The sequence below is a fragment of the Balaenoptera physalus genome (genome assembly GCF_965194825.1).
Source record: "Balaenoptera physalus genome assembly, chromosome: 5".
In the NCBI taxonomy this organism is placed as follows: Eukaryota; Metazoa; Chordata; class Mammalia; order Artiodactyla; family Balaenopteridae; genus Balaenoptera; species Balaenoptera physalus.
The window spans coordinates 113,297,350-113,321,425 of record NC_138884.1 but is presented as its reverse complement, the minus strand read 5'-3'; the positions used below and the strand labels follow the sequence as shown (position 1 = coordinate 113,321,425).

Below are 24,076 nucleotides of genomic sequence, written 5' to 3'. Positions count from 1 at the left end.
GCCCGCCAAAGTTTGCCGCGAGGAGAAACGGGCGCGGATGTGAGCGTCGTGGGGCCCGGGTCGCCGAGGGGATGGGCACGCGCGCGGGCCGAGGCCGGAACCTTTCTCCTCTCGCCGCGGTAGCCCCGGGCGGGCCGGAACCTTTCTTCTCGTGTCGCCGTTGGCGGGCGGAGGCGTTCGGAGACGGAACGGTCCTCCAGCTGCCCAGCTCGCGCCGCGGTCGCCGGCTGCTGACGTGGGCGGACCTGGTGGGGTCCGTGGGTGCGGGTCGCCATGGCAGTGGACATCACACTGCTGTTCCGGGCCAGCGTCAAGACCGTGAAGACGCGCAACAAAGCGCTGGGAGTGGCGGTGGGCGGCGGGGTTGAGGGCAGCCGCGACGAGCTGTTCCGCCGGAGCCCCCGGCCTAAGGGCGACTTCTCCAGCCGGGCGCGCGAAGTGGTGAGCTGGTTGCTATGGAAACGGCGGGCTGGAGAGGGGGGCGGACCCGCGGCAGGGACCCCAGACCCCAAACCGGACTCTGTCCCGTAAGCAGTGAGTGAGGGAAGCGCCTGGAGAAGGTGATGTCAAGGGGGGGCAGGAGAGTTGGTCCTAGAGAGTCGACGGCTGTCTTTGGAAAGGAACAGCCTTAGGTCGAGGAATGGGGACGCATGTTGGGGAACTCGGAACTCTGTCTGCAACGTACATGGGCTGCTTTGTGAGGTAATGAGCGTGCAGACCCGAACGCCGGCGAAGCTTCCCCCACCGCTCTTTGCTTTCCTGTCGCAGCACTGACTACAGTCACAGTGTATTTATCTCTTCTGTTTACTTGTCTCAGCCCCCTCCGCTCCCCCGCCCCACACTGAGATCCAAGATCGCGTTCGGCCGCCCTGTCCCTTCTCCTTGCTTCCTGCAATAGGTTAGGGTTCATGCCAGGGACCGGTCTGTCTTGAGACTGGTTTAGGATAATCTTTCACAAACACTCTATTACAGCCATCTAAACTACTTTCTGTTCCCTGAACACAGCAGGCTTTCGTTCGGGAGAGCAGGGACCTACTCCTTCAAGGCAGTAACAGTGTTGGCTTCACTTCAGAATCCCCGAAGCCTGACTCATAGCATTGCTTAGTAAATGTTTGTTGAATCAGTGAATGAACAAATGGTTGTCTCCTTCCCCACTAGACGGGAAACTCTGTAAGCGGAGAGATAAAGTTTGCCAGGTTCACTTTTGTAGCCTTGGCACCAAGGGTGGATCTAGTTTTTGTGGAGCTTGAAGCTTATACAGTTCTGTCTGTCCTCTTTAAGAAATAAAAATACAGAGTCACAAAAAAAAAGGTTCAGAGCATTGGGGGGTGCAAGGGAGGAGCCCTGATGCTTAAACTTCATGGTAATTCTACTTCTGTTTGATACACAGTGCAGTGCCTGGTACTTTGTAGACACTCAGATATTTTTTAATGAATATATGTATGCATGAATTAGTGACTGGCAGTTTCTAGAGGATATTCAAGCCTCGGAAGGGAAATTGGTCCAGATGAATATATTCAGTCCATCAATAAGCGTACATTAAGCGCCTACCTTCTGACCAGCATTGTGTTAGAATAACACGATTTAAAAGGAATGGTGGGAGAGACAGACACATTACCAAAAGAAGTGCCACAACGCCTTGAAGACGTTGTGTAGGACACAAAGGAGAGTGTGTTCAATTATGCGTCAGGGCCAAGAAAGGCTTTACAGAGGCGCTGATGCCTGAAACAAATCTTGAAAGAAGAGTAGTTGGGTCCAGTGCAGATAGGGTGGAGAAGGGCATCTCAGGCTAAGGGAAGAGTATGCACAAAGGTGTGGAGATGGGTAACTTTATGCTCAGTTTATTTATACTCAATGCGTGTCTACCCATTAAATTACAAATTAGTAATGGCATTTCAGATTTGGGGGGGAGGAACTTTCCATAGCTGAACAACTCCTAACAGTGGTAACTGTGCCACTTTGCAATGGGAGCTTGATTAGTTAACTCGTTTGGGCTGTGGGATTAATGGGGACCTTGGGAGTAGAAACTGGGTCTTGGATTTAGAAGACTTAGATTCCAATCTGGGTTCTGCTACTTAGATGTGGGTGACTTGGGTAAGTCCTGTTACCCGAGTCTCATTTCCCTTTTCTATAAAATGGGCATGATAATACCCTACTTGACTGGTAAGCTGATTATTAGGATCTTATGAGACTTTGTATATATCGTAAAGAGCCATAATGATTATTATTGTTCCCCTTTACCCTCCTACCCTAACCCCGTGTAGGCCATTTAGATGTATTTTCATCAGTGGCACAAAACTTTATTCCCTACACCACTTTGCTTTCTTGTACTTTCATTCTTTACTTGCAAAGGGGAACCAAGTAAGTTCATGAGGGAATCTGAAAATCCTGTGTAGGTACTAAACAGCATCGATAGTGGAGGCAGTGATACTCCTCTGTCAAGGTGAAGCTATCCGCGATGGCATATGTGTGGCAAGCATGCAGCTATTCCTCTTTCTCCCTCCCTGGGACCATGGAAGCCAGTGTTAATTTCACAGTACATCTGTGTTGCTCAGAATCCTTTGTGCCCCAGGCAACCATTACCTATTGTTGGACCTGACATTCAAGTTGATATTTGCTGACATCCTACATAACATATAGTAAAAATAGAGTCTGTATGCCTGAAGCAGAACCATGGACTTTTTTCTTTTAGTACTTAAAAGGATCTTAAGTTCATGTTGTTCAGTCTTTTCATTTTATAGGTGGGAAAACTAACACTCAGGTAAGTGAAATGTCTTGCCCAGAGTCATAATAGATGAGGTCAAAGGACAGAGCCAGAGGAAGAAGCCAGGTCCTTTGACTCCAGTTTAATGTTGCTTATTTCCCACCCTGCCCCATACATACATTTCCACTATAATTTTAAACCAAAAATTCTTCAGCTGAGTTTCTTCTTCCTGAGTTAATACTGAATTCATAACTGCATACTGAATAAGATTTGGAGCAGAAAGACCTGAATTTGAATGCCTTTTACTTACTGCATGAACTTGGGCAAGTTACTTAACCTCAGTTTCCTCACTCCTAAAACAGAGTGAATAATAGCAACCTTATAAGGTGGTTATGCAGATGAAATGAGAAAAGGTGTGCAAGTGCTTGCATCAGTGTGAATTCTTTTGATTGCTAGTAAGGGTAACCTAATTTAAACTAACCTGAGCAAAATAGGAATATGTTGGCTTGTATAACTGGGAAACACAGGAAGGAGCTTCTTTCTCTAGGTCGTATCCATAAAACCCCAGGAAAGGACTCTAGTTGGTTCTGCTTGGGTCCTGAGCCCTCGTTACGTCCTCAGAGGGATAAGGTTCTTCACATGGCCAGGTCAGATGTCCACTCCAAGAGGTGGGTTGGGTGCTGTGATTGCTGCCCCACCAGAACCTTGGAAAAGGGAGTGCTATGTCTGACACTAGGGAGTAAGGGATGCTGGGCAGGCAAAACCGACAAAAATGTTCCTTCTAGTCCCTAGCACAGTGCCTGACCTGTCTTCACTTTACCTGCCTGGTGGTCTTCAACTCTGTGGGGAATAAAAAACTAGAATTGTGGGAGTTTGTATGACAGGCTTTGGTGTGGGAATGTGTCTGGAGGTGCCTCGTAGGGGCAGCTCTTTCATTTTCTTACTAATTTATAAAGGTTACAGAGTCCAGGGGAAGCAATACACAGTAAACCAAGACCCCTCTAAGTAGCCAAACTGAGTATGCAGGTGCAACAGGAGCCAGTGAACAGAACATCAGGGAACCTGTGTTCTAGACCAAGTTCAGCCATGAAGTGGACAGACCACCTAATCTTTCTGCACCTCAGTGTCCACATTGGTAAAACCGCCAGCTTAGACTATAACTGTAGCGATTTCTTGTAAAACAAAGACATCTTGTTTATAAGATAAACAGCGACTCTGTGTTGTTGGGAATTCTATTTTCAGATTAGGCATGCAAATGAATTTTTCTTTGTTTATTACACATTGCTTTTGTGAAAGCTAAGTGTCATTTATTTTTATTTTTTTTATGAGTTAATTACCTTTAGTTCCTGGCTTAAATTCAGACTTCTTACAGCAACCCAAAGCCAAATGGTCTGGTCCCTGCTACCTTCCTTGAGCCTCCCCTCCTCTCACCTTCCTCTTAGTCTACTCCAGCTGCCCTAGCCTCCTTGCTTTCCTCACATGCACCAGGCACATTCCTACCTCAGGACCTTTGCGCTTGTTGTTCCCTCGACCTGGAACACTTTTCTCCCAGATTCCATGTGGTTTGATCTTTAGGCCTCTGCTCATTCGTTGTTTCAGTGAGCCCTTCCTCCACTGCCCTGTATAAAGTAGCATCCTTTTTCTGTTCTTTACTCCGCTTTATTCCTGTCATTATCTAACATATCATGTATCTATTGACTTGTTTATCCACTAGACTATATACTTCATTGAAACAAAGACTCTTTAGGTTCTAGAATAGTGCAGGATAGGTTCTCAGTAAATGTTTCTTGAATTAAAGAATGAGTGTTATCTACTGTGTCACTTTGCTTTTAATTTTGGAGCTGGTTGATCTCTGTCCAAGGCTCCTTCCAATTCTAGAAATGTGTGATCCTAACATGATTCCTTAATATTATACAGCATATATGTACACTTAATCCAGTATCTGGAATAAACCTTGAATAAATTGTAGCTTTTATTTTATTAGTAAGATTTAGTTCCTACCTCAAAGAGTTTATAGTCAAGTGGAGAAGCAGACCCATAAATAATACAATAACTCAGGTAGAAGTGACAACCGTAATGTTCACATTGATTCCCCAGGTCCTCCTCGATTTTCTTCTGAGATGTAGTGTTGAACTTGTGTGCCAATGTTTGGAGCCAAAGGTTAAGCTGGGACCACCTGGATTATTATCCATAGTAGCTGGAAATAGACTTTATCCATAGATAGATACTCAATAGACTGAGTATAATTCTACTTAAACTGGGTTTCAGTTGAGGGAGCATGGTTCAAAGAAGCAGTATCAGGCAACAAGTGCCAAGGGTCAGTGAGAAGCTGGAGATAGGCCCACACAAGACAGGAGTAGATCAGGAAACAGTGTAGGTTTAGGATGTAGGATTCAAACAGAACGTGGGTCTGTTGAATCATATAGATTTAAAAAAAAATTAATGGCGAGTTCTTTCTGCAAATGAAATAAGGAGCAGCCTTTGCTAAGGCTGGGACGAGGGGGCGGGGAAGAGAGAGGTTCATTAGCCAGCTTGCCCCTCTGCCGCCATGCCCCCTTCTCCTTGAGGAGCCCCTTTGGAACCAGCCATAGGGCTCAGGGAGACACAGTTTCTCACTGCATTAATGTTCTCCAAGTCTTCTTTTAACTTCATGGTGCTGTGTGTTCATGGATCATACTAACTGAGTGTGTACTGTAAGCAGAACTCAGTGCTAGTGACTTTCCATGCTATAAATAGTGGGCCCTTTGTATGGACTGCACTCCTGAAATTTTCCAGGATTTATGAAGACTACCTTTTGAAATTATATTTATTCAATACTGATTGATTTATTCCACCTCCTGTAAGCATTGGACTGTTGATAGGTGTCAGTCATTGTGAGGACACAAAAAACTATGAGACGTATGTCCTGGCTCTTTGAAAATAGAAATAAAGGATAACTGAAGCCCCTTGAGGGAGAATCGGTAGAAAATCAAACTGAACCTTGAAGGATGAGAACCATTCTACCAGACAAAGGAAGGGAGTTAAATCACATTCCTGGCAGAGGGAGGAGTGTTAGCAAAGGCACCGGTGTACAACAGCAGGGTGACTGGGGGGAGCAGAGGCAAGGCTGGAGTGATGGGAACGCTTTTTTGGAGGAGGCCTGGGTGAGGGGCAGAGAGGCAGGGGATGGGGCTGTGCTGGATTAGGTTAGAGCAGGGGTCAGCCAACTCTGGCCCGTAGGCCAAATCCAGCCACTGCCAATTTTTGTAGATGAGGTTTCAGTGGAATGCGACCACGGTCATTTGTTTCCACGTAGGCTATGGATGCTTTTGTGCTATAGTGGTAGAGTTGTAGCTGGCAAAGTCTGAAGTATTTCCTATTTGGCTCTTTAGAGGAAAAGTTGGCCAGACCTTGGGTGAGAGCATTGTCAGCAGTGCTGAGGAGTTTGGACTTTATGCTCTCAGCTATGTGAGAAGAGGCCTGAAAAGTTCATATTTGTCTTTTAAAATAATCAGCAATATTGCAGATGGGTTTGGAGTGTAACACGACTGACATAGAGGAGCTTATTGGGAGGCTATTGCGGTAATCCAGGTGAGAGCTGATGAGCTAGTGACAGAGGAGTGGAGGGATGAAGTAGATATTTAGGAGGTGGATTTAAAAACATGTAGCCATTGGTGGGGTTAGAAAGAGGGAGAGGTAGAATAATTCCCAGCTTTCTAGTTGGCAAGTTTCATGGCGGTAGATATCACAATAACATTTTTTTCAAAGTTAGAGTAGGATGCCATTAATCATGCCTTCCCGTTCTCAGTTCTAAACAGTGGAGAATAGATTCACGGGGCCCAACAGACATTAGAGTTTTATTAAGACAACAAGTGGTGGGTAACTCCCCAGTGGCAGTGCTTCTTGGTAAATCTGGATTGGAGAGCATAGCTGGAACCCCCTGGGGTCCTCTAGGTTTGTCATATTTAGATCTTGGAGATGATTGAGTCTTTAAAAAGACACGTAGTTCATATACCCAGCCAACCACATCACAAATCCAGTGAACACTGGGCTGGGCCTTACTATGATGAGAGAGCTACAAGGCAAGTCAACCACACCAGACTGCAGATGGGGATACTCAGTAGGGCCATTTAGACACCAGGTTCTTACACAGACTTTTGTGCTCAATTGTGCATTCTTTATTCTTGAAAGAAGTTCATCTTGGTGGTAATGACTGTATCACATACTGTAGAAGCATGGTTCTCAGGGATAGTCAATTGACTTTCTCCTTCATTCCAAGAAAAATCTGGAATGGGTCAAAGAGTTCCCTCTTTTCTCAGTTCCTAGTTGGCAGGTAGCCAGTAGTTCAGTGTATCACCTACTAGGATAGGGCTGCCAAAACAGGTCCTCTCAGGATGACATTGTTAATGAACTCTTCCTGTCCACGGTCTGATACTATCTTGCAGGCTTGAGAACCAGGTTTGTCAACATACCAAGGATAGAACCATCTATCAGGGCAGATATCAACTGAGCTCACACCAACTTGTGTACAAGTTAGAATACCAGATTATTTTCTTTGAGTGCCATAACTAATACTCAGGAGGATCCAAATTTTGGAAAGTCAATTATTTTTGAGCTTCTGCTATAGGTCAGGAACTCTGTTGAGGGCTTTACATATGTGATCTCAATTAATTTTTCTCTATTTGAGGGAATAGAAATATAATATTATCAAGTGATTTTACAATATTAATCATATTATGAATAATAGGATTCTAGAATTCATACAAACTTGATGTTTGAGGTTTCTTATGTGAAAATCTATATGGGCTCCCTCTGGTGGGCAAAGTATCAGTGACGTTTACAATGGTTAATTACGGCTTGTGTTATGAAAAACTTGTTGTGCTTAAAACATATTAAGTTTAAAATTGACTTAAAAAGAGGCCCCTTCCGAACCCTCTAAGAGAAAGTGAATAAACCAGAGAAGTGAAAAGTATGATGTGTTGAATGAACTCATATATCATATAACTCACATATGAAAAGTTTGCAGCACAGTTGTAGTTTTGAACTCGGTAGTACTTTTTTCTTCCTGACTTTCAGGTTCTCAGAGTCTGTAAATACTAGAATTTGCCTTCTCCTACTTGTCACAGTCTAACCTAATGCCTATTTGTCAAAACTTTCTTATGGAGCTCATAAGCTATATTTAACCAAGAGAAGTGAGTCTTTTCATTTCACAATATTGTATACATTCCTGTTCACTTTTTGGACAGATGATAAGAAAACCCTAGTAAAATCAACATTTGTCTTTTATAGTCTAAGTAGAAATGACAGACTGCAGCATATCTTGACTGGGAGAAGTTAAGAAAGGAATTAAAAAGCATAAGTTTTGAATTATAAATACTTTTGGACTATGCCAATAATTAACTGTGTGATCTTGGAGAACTCACCTAATCTCTGTTTTTGTTTTTCGTTTCCTTTTTGTTTTTTTCATTTTTCTTGTTTAATGAGGAGCTTTGACTAGATAATCGTTAAGGACCTTTTCAACAGGGTGGTTCCATGATTCAGTACTCTTTTTTCTGAAAGTTTCAGAATATATTTTAAAATGCTTTTTGCAGTAGTAACTGCCCAGCGCCTTATGATACTTCCCCCCGAGCTCCTATGTACTCAGAATTTTTCACCTAGATAAAAAAAAATGATTTTGTTTTTCAAAGTTGTTGTTCGGTATGTTTCCACAAGTATATTTGATTTAATAGTGATTATGTACTCTTATAATGGGCTGTTATCAGTGAGGCATGTTTTTGAAGTTGACTGATTTTAAAATCTGATTATAAAAACAGTAAGTGCTCATTAAACAGAATAAAAAAGAAAGTGAAACACATATAGTACTACTGGCCAGAAATAGCCACTGTTTTAATTTTCATATATATTTTTTCAGACATTTTTCCTATTAAACAAAAACAATTTTTCTACAATGCCGTTTTCTAGCCCCTCCTTTTTTTTTGTCTTGTCTTGGCTTTTTCACTTAATAACATATTGTGAACATTTTTCTTTGTCAATACGTATTGTTCTTGTCATCAGTTTATTTGGCTGCATAACCATTAAAAATAGTATTGCAGAATAAAAATCTCTTACCTAAAAAAAAAAAAAATATTACATAACTTATTCACCTGAACCTCTATTGAAAGATATTTAGGCTGCTTTCAGTTTATCACTATTCTAAACAAACAGTACATTTTTTTACCAAATTTGTTTCAAATTTATAATCTCTTAAGATAAAAGGCAAAATGTATATAAATTCACTTTACTTGTTTTCTGTTGAATCTTTTCTCAAATATAAAAAATTGGATGCCCTGATTTGATAAAAAGAAAATTATTCCTAACTTTGGGGAAAGTGTTAAATGTATGAGAACTTATTTCGGTGCTGGAGGAGAATGGAAAGGGGTAGGTGATAATTGGGAGCAGGCTAGTCAGGAAAACTTTTACGTGGGAGCAGAGCCTTGAAGAGCAAGTAAAATTGGGTAGGTGGTGAGCCTGAGCAGGATGTATTTCAGTGACAGTAAGGAAATTGGCTGACTAGGCCAGTGGGTTCTTCTTTGTCAGTGGCATGAAACAAACTTGGGGAGGTACTTTATAGTCTGCAGATTATAGAAGGCCTCCTGAGCTTTTGTACAAAATAAGTGTACAAAAATCAGTGGCCATCCAAATCTAATTAATGACCATTTAAAATCTAATGAAATCATTTACAGTAGTAACAAAAAGCATTTCTAGAAATAACCTTAATAAGAAATGTAAATGCCCCATTTGAAGAAAACTTCCCAGTTTTGTAGAGAGATATAGAAAACTTGAATAAGTAGAAACACATATTGTGTATGTGGAAGGGAAGAAGTGCTAGAAAGACATCAGTTATTCCTAAATTAATTTGTAGATTTAGTGCAGCTTTATTCCAAATTCCAGCAGAAAGTAGTTCTGAAATTTATCTAGAAAAGAAGGTGAGTGAAAATAGCTAATTAATTTTTGAAGAAAAGTGGAAGGGTGTGTGTGTTGGGGTGGGTGTACTAGCCTTACCAAATATTAAAACATTTTAAAGCCAAAAAATAATATATGCATATATGGATCAATCAGTGAAGCCTGCTAGGCCAGGTGTGTATGTGTGTGTAACTCTTGTTTAGGGAGGTATTGTAAACCAGTAAGAAAAAGAAGGTTTATTCAGTGATTTGGAGATAATTGGTTAGCACTTTGAAAAAAAAGGCTTTTTTTTTTTTTTTAGGTCCTTGTCTTTTACTGTACACACATTAAAGTAAATTTTTACATGGACTAAAGATTTAATTGTAAAAGCAAAACTGAAGAAAATGGAAATGTGTATGAAATATTGACCTATCTTCTAGAAGTGGGAGGTCTTTCTGAGTTTAAAAATTAGCAGCAGTAATCTTAATAATGGTGTTGATTTTGATGATAGCAGCTATCACAAGTACTTTACATAGAGACACTATAGCATTATTTCCAAGTACAAGAAATTATTAGGTGAATATGGCATACTGAAGAGTTTGTCATGACATGAGAAGAATTGCTCATATTAAAAAATAGTACCAAAACCAGATACAATTAAAACTATATATACAAAATCAAAAAACTCTAGGCATGGACATAATGATAGAAGGGAATACACTAAAATGTTAACAATGGCTGTTTCTGGCTGATGAGACTATGGGTGATGTATTTTTCTGCTTCTATCTTCCTGAATTTCTCTAATGAACACGTATTACTCTTGAAATGAGAAGCAAACAGAATAAGTAAAACTCTAGGCAGATGAGTTTTTATTTGCATTGGAAGGAAATGGAAAAGAATTAATATCTTTTGATTGGAAAAATGTCATGAATAAGCAGTATCTAATTATATATTAAATGTACAACGGAGGGGGCCCCTCTTTAAAGGAAGTCTGTGGTAAATCTTTTGTAAAGGGAGTAATTTTCCTGTAACTCAGCTGGATTTTCAATTCAGACTTTCTTAACCTGTACAAGAAAATCATCCACAAATGTTTCATTGATGTCTTAGCTTTCTGGTTGTCATTCTAAAAAATAATAAACAATAATAATAGCTACCACTCGTAGAGCACCTACTCTACCTGGCACTATGCTAAAAGCTTTGTAATTTGGTTGACTGTCCTTGCGAGTTAGGTTCCTTTACTCATGAAGAAACCGAGGTGCCCTGCCCAAGATGATGTAACATTGATGAGCTTGTGCCGTATTCCTGGGGTCGCCTGCCACCTCTCCAGGCTCTGTGAATGCAGGGGTATGTGCATGCTGAGTGCTGTCTTGGGACTTTGGAGCTGGACATCACTTTGTATGGCACAGGTCAGATCTCTGGTGATTCTCTCCTTGGCGTGTTGTCATATCATCTACTGTCTTTAGGAGCATATTTTGCTACATAAATCACAGGTATTTGAAAATGCCTGACTAGCTTTTGGGGAAGTACAGCTGCCTCCAAATCAAACTCTTTTTTTAGTCAACAATTACTAGTAACTGTGTGTTTTTTAGAGGTAGTGTTGAGGTATGTTTTTGGGAAAATGGAAAAAGGGTTGTAGTTTTAGTTAGTAAAATCATTGAGAAAGAAGTAGACCCAACTTATATATTATATCCATATGAAAAAGTATAATTCCCTTTTCTGTCACTGGGACACTAGTTTGTTATTTATTTGTTCATTCAACAGTCAGTCCCATGGAGAACTCGAGCTGAGATGATTTTTCAGAATTACTCAGGTGAGGCAAGGGGCCAGGCCTTTATAAACCATCGGTCAGTCATCAGATGAGGGCTTCACCAGGGAAAGGCCTTCGAGCTGGGTGACATAGCTTCCTTCTTCTGAGGACAGTGCCTGAGAAAGACTCAGCTGTGAGCCATCAGCAGGCAATTCTTCTGGATGTTGGGGGAATGGGGGCCTTCATCCTGAAGGCACAGCTCTGCCATACTACCTTTTAGGGTTGTTGTGAGGACTGAATGAGATATTTCATGTGAAGCTGCCAGCATTGTATCTGGTACATTAGAGATACTCATTAAATGGCAACTACTTCATTATCAGCTTATATTTTTTGAGTATCTGCCCATAAGTATAAGGAAGGCACTTAGATTGCTCTTTGGGCTGGAAAGATGAAAGAGACTTTCATTTTGGTCATTAATATGCTAACAATCTAGAAGAAGGCATTCATTCATTCAACAAATATTTATTGAGCATCTGCTATACGCTATGCACTGTTTTTGACCCTGGGGATAGAGCAAAGGTAAGACAGACCAAAATCTCTGCTTTCATGGAGAGTATATTCTAATGGGAAACTTATACTAAACAAGTAAACAGATTAAAAAATACTTGCGTCAGGTAGTGATAAGTAAACTCATAAGACATACTCATAGAAGTTTTCACAAGAGGAACTTTGATAATTTAGATAGCAGAGAGATTACTTCAGGGTAAGGTTGTGGGGAGGCTTCATGGAAGAGGTGACATTTAGGTGCGCCTCCCAGATTTTCCACATGTGGAATGGAGAGAGGAGATGCAGGACTGAACACATGACAAAGGCTCTAGGAGTGGGAAAGCACAGGATGGTAAAATCTGAGGAAAGCTCAGTTTAACTGGAAGGAGTGTGAAAAGTAGGTAATGGGGTGTGCCAGGTATTACCCCTCGGCCCCTACAGATCTACTCTCTATCCTTTCCACTCTGCTTCTGCATCAGGAGGCCGATCTTTAAGGAGTGCGTGGCTGGGTGTCCTTGTTCTCTGACTTCTGATTGGGTGCAGCCAGTTCGAGGCTCTAGCAGGAGACTGGAGGGCTGGAAGAGGCAGGAGTTGGTTTGGGAACTGGGTAAAGGCTTTGCATCCACAATCTATTACTCAGATTATGTGTCTGCCCACCAGCCCTAGAATTTTTTACCTGTGTATGTCAGGCATCCCATGGGTTAGGATGGATTTAGCCAATAGGCTGGTACCAACCATCAATAGACAGGATTGTACTGTAGCCCCACTCAGGGGTGACCCTGAAAGATAGTGACAAAGGGAATTCCTCCCCGTGGATAGAACTTTGGACAATTCATCTTTGCCTTTTTATTTAAGGTGGCTTTTAAAGGTGATATGTTTCTCTCTGTCTCTCCCTCAACTTTACAATAGGGAAATGTCAAGAATTTTAGGCTCAAACAGATTTTCTCTTAGTGATGTGGCAGTTCATACTTTTCTTCCAAATATGACCTGAAGGGTTAGAGGTGGTAAATGGTCTTGTGGCATTTTGACTATAAATCTGAACTGGACTGGAATCTGTAACCCATTATCAGATTCTGAATCAAGCTGCCTTGTCTTTCTCCTGTTTTTGTTTCAGTGAAAATGTGTGTTTTTATTCTGTCAGTGGATGGTTTACATACCTAATATACCTAATATTAAAAGGGAATTATATAATGAATACTTGATGTGAAAGGGACTAGTTAAATACTTCAACTCCAAAGGATTCCATTAAAGTAATAAGGAAATTACATTTAATTTTAAATGGTAGAAAGATTTTTTTAATGTTATTGCTATTAAGCATGTATTACACACACTCAAGCCATTTTTTGCAAATGAATTCCCAAAGCACAATTCATCTTTATACAGGTGGAGAGGAAATATTCTTGAAAAATATAGTTTGATGTTGTCTTCTTAACTGCGGAGAGAAGCATACTTTTCCAAAGAATAGAATGTGATGGTTGATTGGAAACTTTTGGAGTTACGGGCTTTTAGCTGTACCTCTTGAAATAGGAAAATATATATAAATGGGTCCCCAGATGAAGGCGTGGTGGGGTACTTTATAGCCCTAATTGACTCCAGACACAGAGGCCGTGATTTGCAAGCAAGCAGTGACAAGAGGAAGTTAAATCAAAATTAAATTAAGGGAAGGAAGAAAAAAAAAAAGAGATATCAAGGAAAGGTGATGAATTTTCTGAAGGCGTCTAAATACTTATCTGTAGGTAAGTGGGAAATCTGTGAATATATCTCAGTTATGTCAAAGGATGAAATCTGGAAACATTTCAGTCCTAAAAAAGACCTTCTTTCTTTTATAAAGTCTTTTTTTGTATTCATTGCTTGGTACAATTCAGTCAGTACAGGCATATTTGCTGCTATGCTTTTCCATGACTCAACTGGCAATAAAAATCAGCATCTCCCATGATACACATCAGGTGATATTTTGGGAGGATTGGTTTTTCTGTTTATATTTTGACTATTTGATTTTGTTCAGCTCATGTAAATACAGTTCTGGGAATCAGAGCCTACCGGCCACTCAGCCATGCTGACCGCCATTTCTGCACTTGTCTCAGTTTCCCTTTTGCTGGCCTCCCCTGTCCAGTGAGTTCTCAGGCCCAAGAGGGCAGGGACTGTGTCCCACTCCCCATCACAGCAGAGACGAAGTGCAGAGTTCAGCACGTATTTGTGAAATTAATCTGTGCCTTGTGCTTCCTCTCTTTCTCATCCGGCCCACTGCTACCATGTGGGCTCATCCCTCACCATCTTGAGCCTGAGCTGATGGAACAGCACTGAGCACTCCCCGCCCCCGCCCAGAGCCAAGCCACTGTGCCGAAAATGCTGCTTTCTTTATGTTCCTGTGCTCAGAAGTGTTCAGTACTGCCCATTCCTCACACAGTGAATTGTGTTATTTGGCTGGTCTTCAAAGGTCTTTATAAAGCTAGCCCTACCCACTTTTCCAGCGTTACATCCCGCACTTCCCTGGATCATCCGACCAGCTTTAACCAAGCTGCTCTTTTCACAAACTCCTCTGCTTTCTTGTCTCCTTGTTTGGCTCTTGCTATTTCTCTTGCCCGGACGGCTCGCTCCCCTTCACTTACTCATATTCTACCCATCCTTAAAGGGTAGTTTAATCTCTTCTGAATTCAAAGCATTTGCTGCCTGTATTACTCGTTAAGCCAGCAACTATGTGTGGCTTATGACAGCCTTTGCATTATTGTTTGGTGGTGTTATTATTATTACTTTTTGAAGATCTGATTGGCTTTATTCAGTGATTTATGAATCAAGCAGTATCCCATCTAGCAAAGAGATAGGCACTCACATGTTGTTATTTAATGATTGCATTGTTGCTTAGCTTTCCAAGTGCTGTTGTCTAAACTATATTATTTATCTTTGAGCATGGGAGATGGAAAAGGAAAGGGTGAGAGTGATTTGATGTTTTTTAAATATTTCCCTCACTGGCTTTGGTAGCTAGTGCTGCAGCCGTTAGACAGGACAGTCACCACGTCTTACTCACGTTTTTCTTCCCAATGCCCAGCCCTGCTCCTGGTCCGTAGTGGTGATTCAGTACATGGTATGTGACTAAATAAATAGAAGGCGTTCTCAAATATTTGTTTACTAGTTTGACCCAAAGCTAAAAGAATCAACATGGGTGATTTTCCATCTTCTAAAAGCCATAAAAATCCAGTTTCTCATTTAGCTTTTTTTCACCATTAACAGTTCTCCCTCGAGCACTTCTTCCTTTTGCCTGCCTTCAGCTTCATACTGAAATATAAATCAATTTCCTGTAATTCTTTTCCCTGTGAAATTGGAGAACAGCTGTTTAGTCACCTCCTTATAAATAACCCTTCAACAAGTTAAATTGCCTCTAGGACTTGCTTTCTCCAGATTAAATTATCCCAAAGCCCTTTCTTTTGCTCATAAAGGCCTTTTCAGGAAGAAGCGTTAGTTTTTTTTTTATTTCTTCTTCTAGCTCTTTATAAAACTTTATTCTTTTCATAAATGTACCATAGAATACCCTATAAAGGCCTGATTAATGCTGTCTGGAAAGGAAGGCATCTTGAATCTCCTTCTCATTTGTGTTTTGGAGTATCCTGTTAACCTTTTTCCCTGTTGCCTGTCAGATTTAACTTGTGGTCTACTCTCACCCTCTCCTTGTTTTGTTTCCTTTTTCTGTGCCTTTCTTCAAATGAGTAGCTTGATTTTCTTCCCACAAAACACTAACTTGCTATATCAGGAGTCTTAAAATTACAAGTTACAGAGACCCAATGTAAATTAGCTTAAATGATTAAGGGAATTTATTGATTTATGTCACTGAAAAGTCTAGTAATAGGACTTAACCTCCAGCTCGGCTGGACCCAGGGGACAAAGCAGTGTCACCAGAAGCCTTTTACCTCACTCCCTATGATCTGCCTTCGTGGTATTAACATCTCCCTTAAGGTACCCCCAAACTCTGCTCCGTGATAGCTGTAGAGCTGCAGCACGTGCAGACCTTACTTGCCATACTACCCCATCCAGAGGAAGAGAGAGGTGCTTTCCTCGGAGTACCCACCAGCATCTTGGAACTGAGGCAGATGCCTCTCCTTAATCCCGTCTCCAGAGGTCTGCTTAGGACCCAGCTCTGCAAATAGAGGAGTGTCACACATGGCTGAGAATAGGGAAAGAATGATTTCCAAAAGAAATTTGGGGAGCTATTCCCAGGAGGAGGGCAATGGATGTGGGTGGCCAACAATAGATGTACGTTACACTCAAAATTGTGCTTCTTCATTCTGCCTTAGACAGATTATTGATATTGCTTTGGACTGAGGGTATCTCTGCGAATGAATTCTTCACTCACTCACTCACTCACTCACTCATTCTTCATTGAACACTCTGGATAGAGTATGCCAGGCATGCAACTAGGTATTGGGTGTACAAGCATGAGTGAGGCAATATCCCTGACCAGAAGAAACTCATAGTCTAGTGAAAAGACAGACTAATAGGCAGATAGTTAAAGCATGTTGCAATAAGTGCTGTTATCAAAGTATATATGGACACAGAGGTAGAAGTGAAGAACTCAGTGGGAGGGGCTCGAAGCAGGGAGGGCTTCACAGGAGAGCTAAGCCTTGAAGAGTAGAAGGGATTTCCCTAGATTGGGGAAGGAAGGTCATTATCCTCAAAGCCATGGTGAACCATAAAACGTTTTCAGCAGGGGACTGGCAGGATCAGGTATGGATTTTAGAAAGATCGTTCTGCTGGCCGTTGGTAAGCTCACTGGAGGTGAGAAGGGCTGGCAGTGAGGAGGAGGACCCATTGACTGCTGCAGTAATGCAGTCTGAGCAACACCCAGTGAAGACCTGAACTGAGCCAGGGGCCATAGGGACAGAGGACAGATTTAAGATATATTGGCAGGATTTGGGACTTGTTAGATGTAGGAGATGAAAATCAATGGTTCTAGATGAATTCAAGGTTTCAGTTGTGGGTGACTAGATGAGTCTGGTTCAGTTCAAGATGAGTTCATCTTTGTGGTTATTTGAGGTGCCTGTTGAACACCCACCCAAGGGATTCATGTTTATCAGGCCGTGGTAGATACAGAAGTGGACCTCAGGAAAGGTGTCTGAGCCAGAGACATAGACAGGGAGACATCGGAGTATAGGTGGAGGTTGAAGCCTTGAGGAAGGAGTGAGGTTACCCAAGGGGAATTTCAAATGCGAAGAAAAGAGGGCCTGGGAATGGGGAATGGCAACATCTGAGAGGCTGGTAGAGGAGAAGGAGAAGGAGGCTGTGGAGGAGTTAGGCATCTGGGTCCCTCCAAGTAATAGACCTCTTCTTATCTAGATAAAGGCAGTGTCACCTGGGAGGTTGGTGGCATGGTGGTTAGTTAAGAGCATGGACTCTGGGCTTTACTACCTACTGGTGTGTGACTTGTGGGCAAATTACTTAACTTCATTTCCTGATCTATAGGATGGGAATTAAGTAGTACCTAATTTTGGAGGATTAAATGAGCAAAGCGCTTTGAAAGTGCTTGGCACACAGGAAATGTTATAAAGTGTTTGATAAATAAACATGGAAACCAATAAATGCATGTGCCTTGCATTTATGCATCTGTCTCTCTGAGCTTACATATCCACTGGCCAGTTAATCTGAAATCCAAAATTAGTCTGTTTGGACTTAAATAATTTATTCTTCTGAAAACTCTGGTGATTCCAGTGTAACAGTTTAAGTATCTGACTTCCTGAAGATTTTCTGGATTATTTATTGGATTATTTTTTCTACTGGCTATTAATTTTACCTCTGACTTTGATGTATTTTTCTTTGTTTCTTCCATACTTCATATATTTTAAAATTGTTCTTAATAACCTCACAGCATACAGCTTTCTCTTCTCTCTCTCTCTTTTTTTTTTTTTTTTTTTAAGATTTTCTTCCCCAGAATCATTCTTAAGGTTCTGGAATGCTCTGTCAGTTGCTCCCCCGCATTTTGGTCAGTTTCTGGCATGTTACTTTTAATCAGGCTACTTTTTTCATCCATCTGTAGGAATTGGCAATATTTTCAATTCCTCTCCATTATGGTCAGGAATATGAACTTGCTGTCTTTTCTTCTTCCTTTTGCATTTTCCCAAGTATATGTCTTGAACCACTGATTAGATCTACGTGCCCACAATAACATAAGCAGGCACAAAGCTTAAATCTGATTTAAAGGAGTATTGTACAGTTTGTTACTCCATTAAAGTCTAGATTAAAATAGAACAGTATTCAGGGTGTGAGTTTGTCATGGAATCTCTAACACTCGTTGAATGAGACATCGTGTGTGTTCGTTTTTAAATAACCGGGTGGGTCACTTTTTTATTTATTATGAACACAAACACTGATGCTAACAACTGACATGTGAAAGGAAAACAGGGAATAGTGATGAAAACCATTTAATGATTAGTGAGGAAACAAATATTGTTTAATGAAAATAAAAACCATGTCTAAAGGGCCTAATGCTGACTTTTGGAAATATAACCATGTTGCGGTCTGTTGTGTACCCTCTGTCCTGTACAGTAGATATTGTTTAAAATTGCTTGGGAACTGGAGCTTGCAATTGTGAGCCTGGAATGTCCTGCAGATAATTAAGTTGTGGTCAGGCTTTGGAAAAATAAAAAGTTCTCGAACTATGATTTTATAAACATGCTACAATAACATTTCTTTATATTTAACAGTTTCTTATAGAAAGCTGATACTCTCATGAGGCATTGATTAAAGGTAAAACATCAAGAAAGAAAAAATATTAAATTAAAACTTCACTTAGGATGTTGACAGTTGGCTTGTAATATTAAACAGATGTGTATGTTTCTGGGGATATTCTTCTTTCTGAACTGAATTGCTAAGTTGTATTTTTTTAAATGACAACTACAAATTTTTGATCAGTTAATAATTTTAAATGCCCTTTCTACAATCTTCTGTATTCTAACTTCATCTGTAGTTTGAGCCCTCTCAATGATATAATGATAGGTGAAACCTTTGCTGCCTCTTCTAAAGTCTTTCATTTTCTTTCTTTCTTCATCTTTTCCCCCCCGTCTTAAAGCTTAACTGGGCTCTTCTGATTTCATGATGCATTCTTGGAGATTGATTCCTTGAAATAATTTTAGGATCACTGAGTGGAATTCTACCCTTTTAGATTTATGTCTGTAGTTTACTTCTATATAAGTTTCACGTTGCCATCTCAGTGCACAAGTTGACCTACATTGTGGTATTGTGTTTGTGTGGTCAGTTGTAAAGGCTTCATGATACGTGTGTGGAGCCAGCCATGCAGATCGGCCCATGCCCCCATGCTGCGGGCCCAAAGGAACGTCAGTGAGGGACCTAAAGGAAAGAGATTCAGTAAACTCTTCTTTTTGCTTACAGGGTTTGCCGTATTAGGCAAATAATGTAGAGTCCAGTAAGGGCAGTGGAAGGGGTGGGTGGGTAGCCTTTGGTAAATGGAGGAGGAGTCAGGTCAGATTTTGTAGGATGAGGTGAAGATATTTTGCATCTTCAAAGATTCTTCGTATCTGTTCGCAAGACTAGATAAATTGTTCATTGCGTTTGGGCTGATGAAATTTTTTAGTTCTGAAGATCATTTTAATTGTAAGTCTGACATGTGGACATCTTAAGTTTTCTGAGAGATATATTTTATGAGGCAGGAGTCTCTGATTAACCTGGAAGAACAGTTTAGTTGGTTTGGGTAGATTTATTTATCTTGGAACTATATTGTTTGCACAGTCTTCTTTTTGGAATCAGTGTTTTTTCTCTGCAGAGTCCATTTGGGAAGCTCTGATTTGGGGCCTAGTATTTGGAAGGCATTTCCAATAAACACAAACAAAGACCCGCTAGACTGTCTGAACAAATACAATGACATACTTTAGCATACAAAGCTTTATTTAACCTCAAGAGTAATGAATTTAGTTTTAATAGCAAACTATTTAAACATTACTATTTGTTCTTTATATCTAATATTGTAAATCGTTTTTAAATGTCCTCTTTCTTAAAGTTTGATTTAGAAGCCAAAAATTTTCTTCTTATAAAAAAGTGCATTTTTATATGAAAGGATTTGACAAGTATGCATTTCAGGTGTTCAACTTTTGTTCTCCAGCTCGCTGTTTTAGAATTATTATATTAAATTTTGTGTGTGGGAGGAAGGAGAGCAAATTTCTGTGTTCGATGTCTTAGCAGATTTAATTGAATCATTGCCATATTCTCCTAGAAGTTTTCAATGCTAATTAACAGTACTCTTTCAGAAGGAGTTGGGAACTTTGAGCTACGTGCAGAAATACTATATAAATTTAGCATAATTTTTTACTCTAGAAAGAGCCATCCATTTTAGCATAAGAATCTGAAAAGCAGTAGAACATGTCTGTTAAGGTTTCTATCAGTTAGCTTGTTTCAGAGCTTTGTATTATTTCATTCCAATTCTCTTCCAATATTTTGCTGTGAAGGAGTGTTGGAAATATTTTAAATAGTTCTCTCTGACCAGAATTAATAATACCAGATATAAGTAGAAAATGCTGTTTCACTTTACCGTTCTTACTGCATCATAAGCTAACTCTCTGTAAATGATATTCTTGTATAGATATTTTGGCCTGGCTCACTGATCCTAATTTCAGTATTATGCCTGACTTAGCAATAAGCTGCTGTGATCAGCAACAGTAAATTGTATTAGGCAGGCTTTATTTTCTGTGGCAGTGTGGTATTGTAGTTTCTCCCACCCCTGAGGTAGAAAACCATGGTCTTAGTATTGTTTTTCAGTTTTAATGTTTAATAACTCTGTCTTGGGGAAAGGGAAAGTGGGAAGTTTTTCAAAGTAGATGATGATTAAAGAGTTATACCATTTGAATTACTTTCATCTTTTAAAAATTTCATTTGATCATCCTTTTTTCTCTGTACAGTGTTTGGATCTTCTCAGCTGTTTCACAGATAATGAATTTGGTTCTGTTCGGGAGAAGGGAGTACATTGCTAGTGTTTGCAACGTTCATTCTCTTAACCGCGAAGTTACTGATTTGGGGATGGAAGACACTCGTTGGTCCCTAGTGGTCTGAAATGGGAAATGCATCTCCGGAAAATTTCATTTGAACTTTCCATAAAGTTTAACATTTGATTAGAAACAAAAATGTTAATAATTTTAGGTAGGTTGATTGGCTTATTTATAGTGTTCTTTGAGCTACAGTTGTAGTTACTTATTTTCTTAATCTCTTATTGAAAGTAGATGAACTACATATAAAAACTTGGGAACTAGATTAGCACCTGTATTTCAAGCCACTTAGGAAATGAAGGAAAATTCTGTAAATGCTTGTGTAAGTGCTAAGTAGACTGAGGAAAATCTGTCAGAAGTTTTCTCTTTGTCATTTCTTTGTTAGCTTTATCATGCTTAATTTTCATGAAAATAATGTGTTTGTTACTGTGGTCACACCATGATTTAGCTTTGGCTTGTGTATGATATTTTATTGTCCCTGTCCTGGAAAATTATAGCAGTTTTTATGAGGAGTGGTTTGTGGGTTCACACAACCCACTTGGAGTGCCATTTACCATAATTCTCTTCTAAAAGGACCATAAAACATCATGTAAATTGTTTAAAAAGGGAAAGGCCTTCTTTGAGAAAGGCTAAGAAGAAATCTTTCCAGGCTTTCTTTTGTTTCTTATAGTTAGTTTCATGATTTTAAGCTCAATTTATTTAAAGTATTAATGTTAAAGAAATAAAGTGCACATGTATGTGAGTAAAGATTGTTGTGAGCCAGAGCTGGGGTAAAACCGGGTATTGATGCAGAATAGTATGTATCAAATTCATTATAGTATTTTTAAATGTGTTTCCTGTGACTTTGGAAATGAAATTAAGGAAGAAAGGAAGAGAGAGAGGGAGGAAGGAAGGAAGGACGGAAGGAGGGAAGGAAGGATGGAATTAATTCATAGCATGTATATCTTTTTAAGAAAACCCTTGTGTTCTCTTAAGTAGTTGTTGTGTGTCTGTAGTCGACATTAAGGCACAATTTTTGGTAACCAGTCTTGTGAAACACATATTTAATTTCACGAACAGATTTACCTAGAGAAACTTCCCTCCTTGGCCGTTTTACCATTTCGGTTGGCTTGTGGCACTCAGTTTATATACACCCTTACGAAGAAAGCATAGAATAGCACAGTAATAAGGCCAAAGTTCTGTCATGGTTTTCTGTACAAATACTTTATTCCGATATTATCTTGGTTTTGTGCATGAGCTCGATGGAGAGCAAGGACGGAAATTGTTAATAATTTTCTACAGCATTTACGTGGTACTCTGAGCTTCTAGTCACTTAATACAGATATATCTTATGCTTAGGAAATTTTAATAAGAAAATCCATACATATGCAAAATATAAAATAGAGGCCCCTGTTCGTTTTGCATAAAGATACAACAAATATATAATAGATCTAATTTAAAAAACCACTTCCTTAGTACATGTGAGGCTATTATAGTTGGAACAACATTTATGGGAACACTTACATATGAAATGATGATAGCTCTGTTCATGTAAATAGTGATATAAACATTTGTCTCTGCAAAAATTTTCTCTTCTATTCAAATTAGTGTGTTTTAAAAAACCCAAGATTATCTGTGTGGTTTAGAAACTCCTTGGTTTTGTGACAAGAGGAGGTTATAAGTAGATTATATTTATGCATCTTGAAGAGAGTGTCAGTAAAATTGCTAAATTTTCTTGAACATGGCTATAAATCTTTGTCTATAAACACTTCCTATTTGCATGTATAATTTCATGAAGAATATCAACTTAGGTTTTATTAGGTGACTGTAAATTCTCCTTTTCCATGTGTGTTAAAACACACACAAGCACACAAAACCAACTTCCTAAAACATATCAAAACTTTTTAGAAGTATTTCTTACTCTACACTCTATTTTTTTTTTCTCCTGTTGAGGTGTTTCTATACTATCAGGATCACAGAGTAGCCAACTGAAGTGAACTTGGGGAATAGAAAATGAAGGAGATTTTAAAAAGAAACAGGCGAGTCTAATGTGACATTGTGAAAGGTGGGAACGAGGTGAAGGCTGTCCTGCTGGGCCTGGAGCCTCTGTGCCGCTGGTACAGAACCGCCCTTGGCCTGAACCAGCTTTTCTCGGGGCTCGTTTGGTGGAGTCGGGAACCCCTTTGACCAAGTCTTTAGCCTGAGAATCTACTTTCTGTGGTTAAGTGTACTAAGCAGAGAAGACTTTTTGTGGTATTTTAGCTGAAGCTATTGGTTATGCCACAAATTCTATAATTAAAAATTTTGTGTCTAGCTCTATTGACTAAATTGTTTTAACATGAGATGTTTGGAAATAGGATAGGCAGGACACTGAAGGGACCAAATACCAAATTCTCCAAGTTAGATATTATTTTCCACCATGAATTTATAATACACTGCTATATAATGACATCATTATTATTGTAAGTGATATAGAATGCTATGTTTAGGGGTTTTCTTTTTTTAGATTAGGAAATAATTTTTCATTTTTTGTGTTTACACAGACAACATACTTCCTAGTCATTTACAGTTATTAAATAAAAATGCATAAGGTGAGTCAAGTGTGTGTTACCTTGTTTTATAAATTAGTTGGAAGGAATCTAAACTTACTTTGCTTACAGCTTTTGTCCCAAATGTTGATGTTTCCTTGTTTCTGTTTTTCACTTGAGTCAGAAAATATTTTTCATGGACTTTAGATGACAGTAAATCATTTGTTATTAAATAGCTAAATTTTTTCTCTTATGTGAAAATCCTCATCAATATGACCAATTCCTGTCGGAGAAGGGGCACAATTTTTCAATTTTTCCCCCCAAAACTGCAACTTCAGAAAATATGTAAGAGATGTAGCAATTAACCTACATGCACATTTATAATACTAGAAAATGGGCAGCTAGTTACATTCAAAGACAGGATCTGATAGACCCAAATTGCTTAAAACATCACAGTTATTGAAGATCTACCCCAGGGAATTTGAGAAACCATTTAACAGATGAAAGTACATTTTGAAAAGTCTGACCTTACAGGCAATCATAAAATGAATCAAAACAGTGCTTTTTTCCCCCTGAAATGTACAGAGCCCATCTGTGTCTAATCCAGTAATTATAGACTGTGTTCAATTACCTTTTCAAACTTGGAGCAGACTGGAGACTAGGCAGTGAACAAACATAGGGTTTTGTCTAGACC

The 24,076-nt window shown here is 39.6% G+C and overlaps 1 protein-coding gene across 3 annotated transcripts in view; it reads left to right on the top strand.

The window, feature by feature from the left end:
* The first annotated feature begins 151 nt into the window (after window positions 1-151).
* The window catches only part of STX18 (syntaxin 18), a 120,748-nt gene continuing 96,823 nt past the window's right edge, over window positions 152-24,076 (top strand). For 2 of the 3 annotated variants that reach the window (XM_082462565.1, XM_082462566.1), the window contains exon 1: window positions 314-441. Coding sequence is in view for 1 of the 3 variants with exons in the window: in XM_082462564.1 (XP_082318690.1) it covers window positions 274-441 (168 nt within the window). In the remaining 2 variants the exon portion in view is untranslated. Of the gene's footprint in view, window positions 442-24,076 lie in introns of all 3 variants that reach the window. The other variant, XM_082462564.1, reaches the window with a different exon arrangement.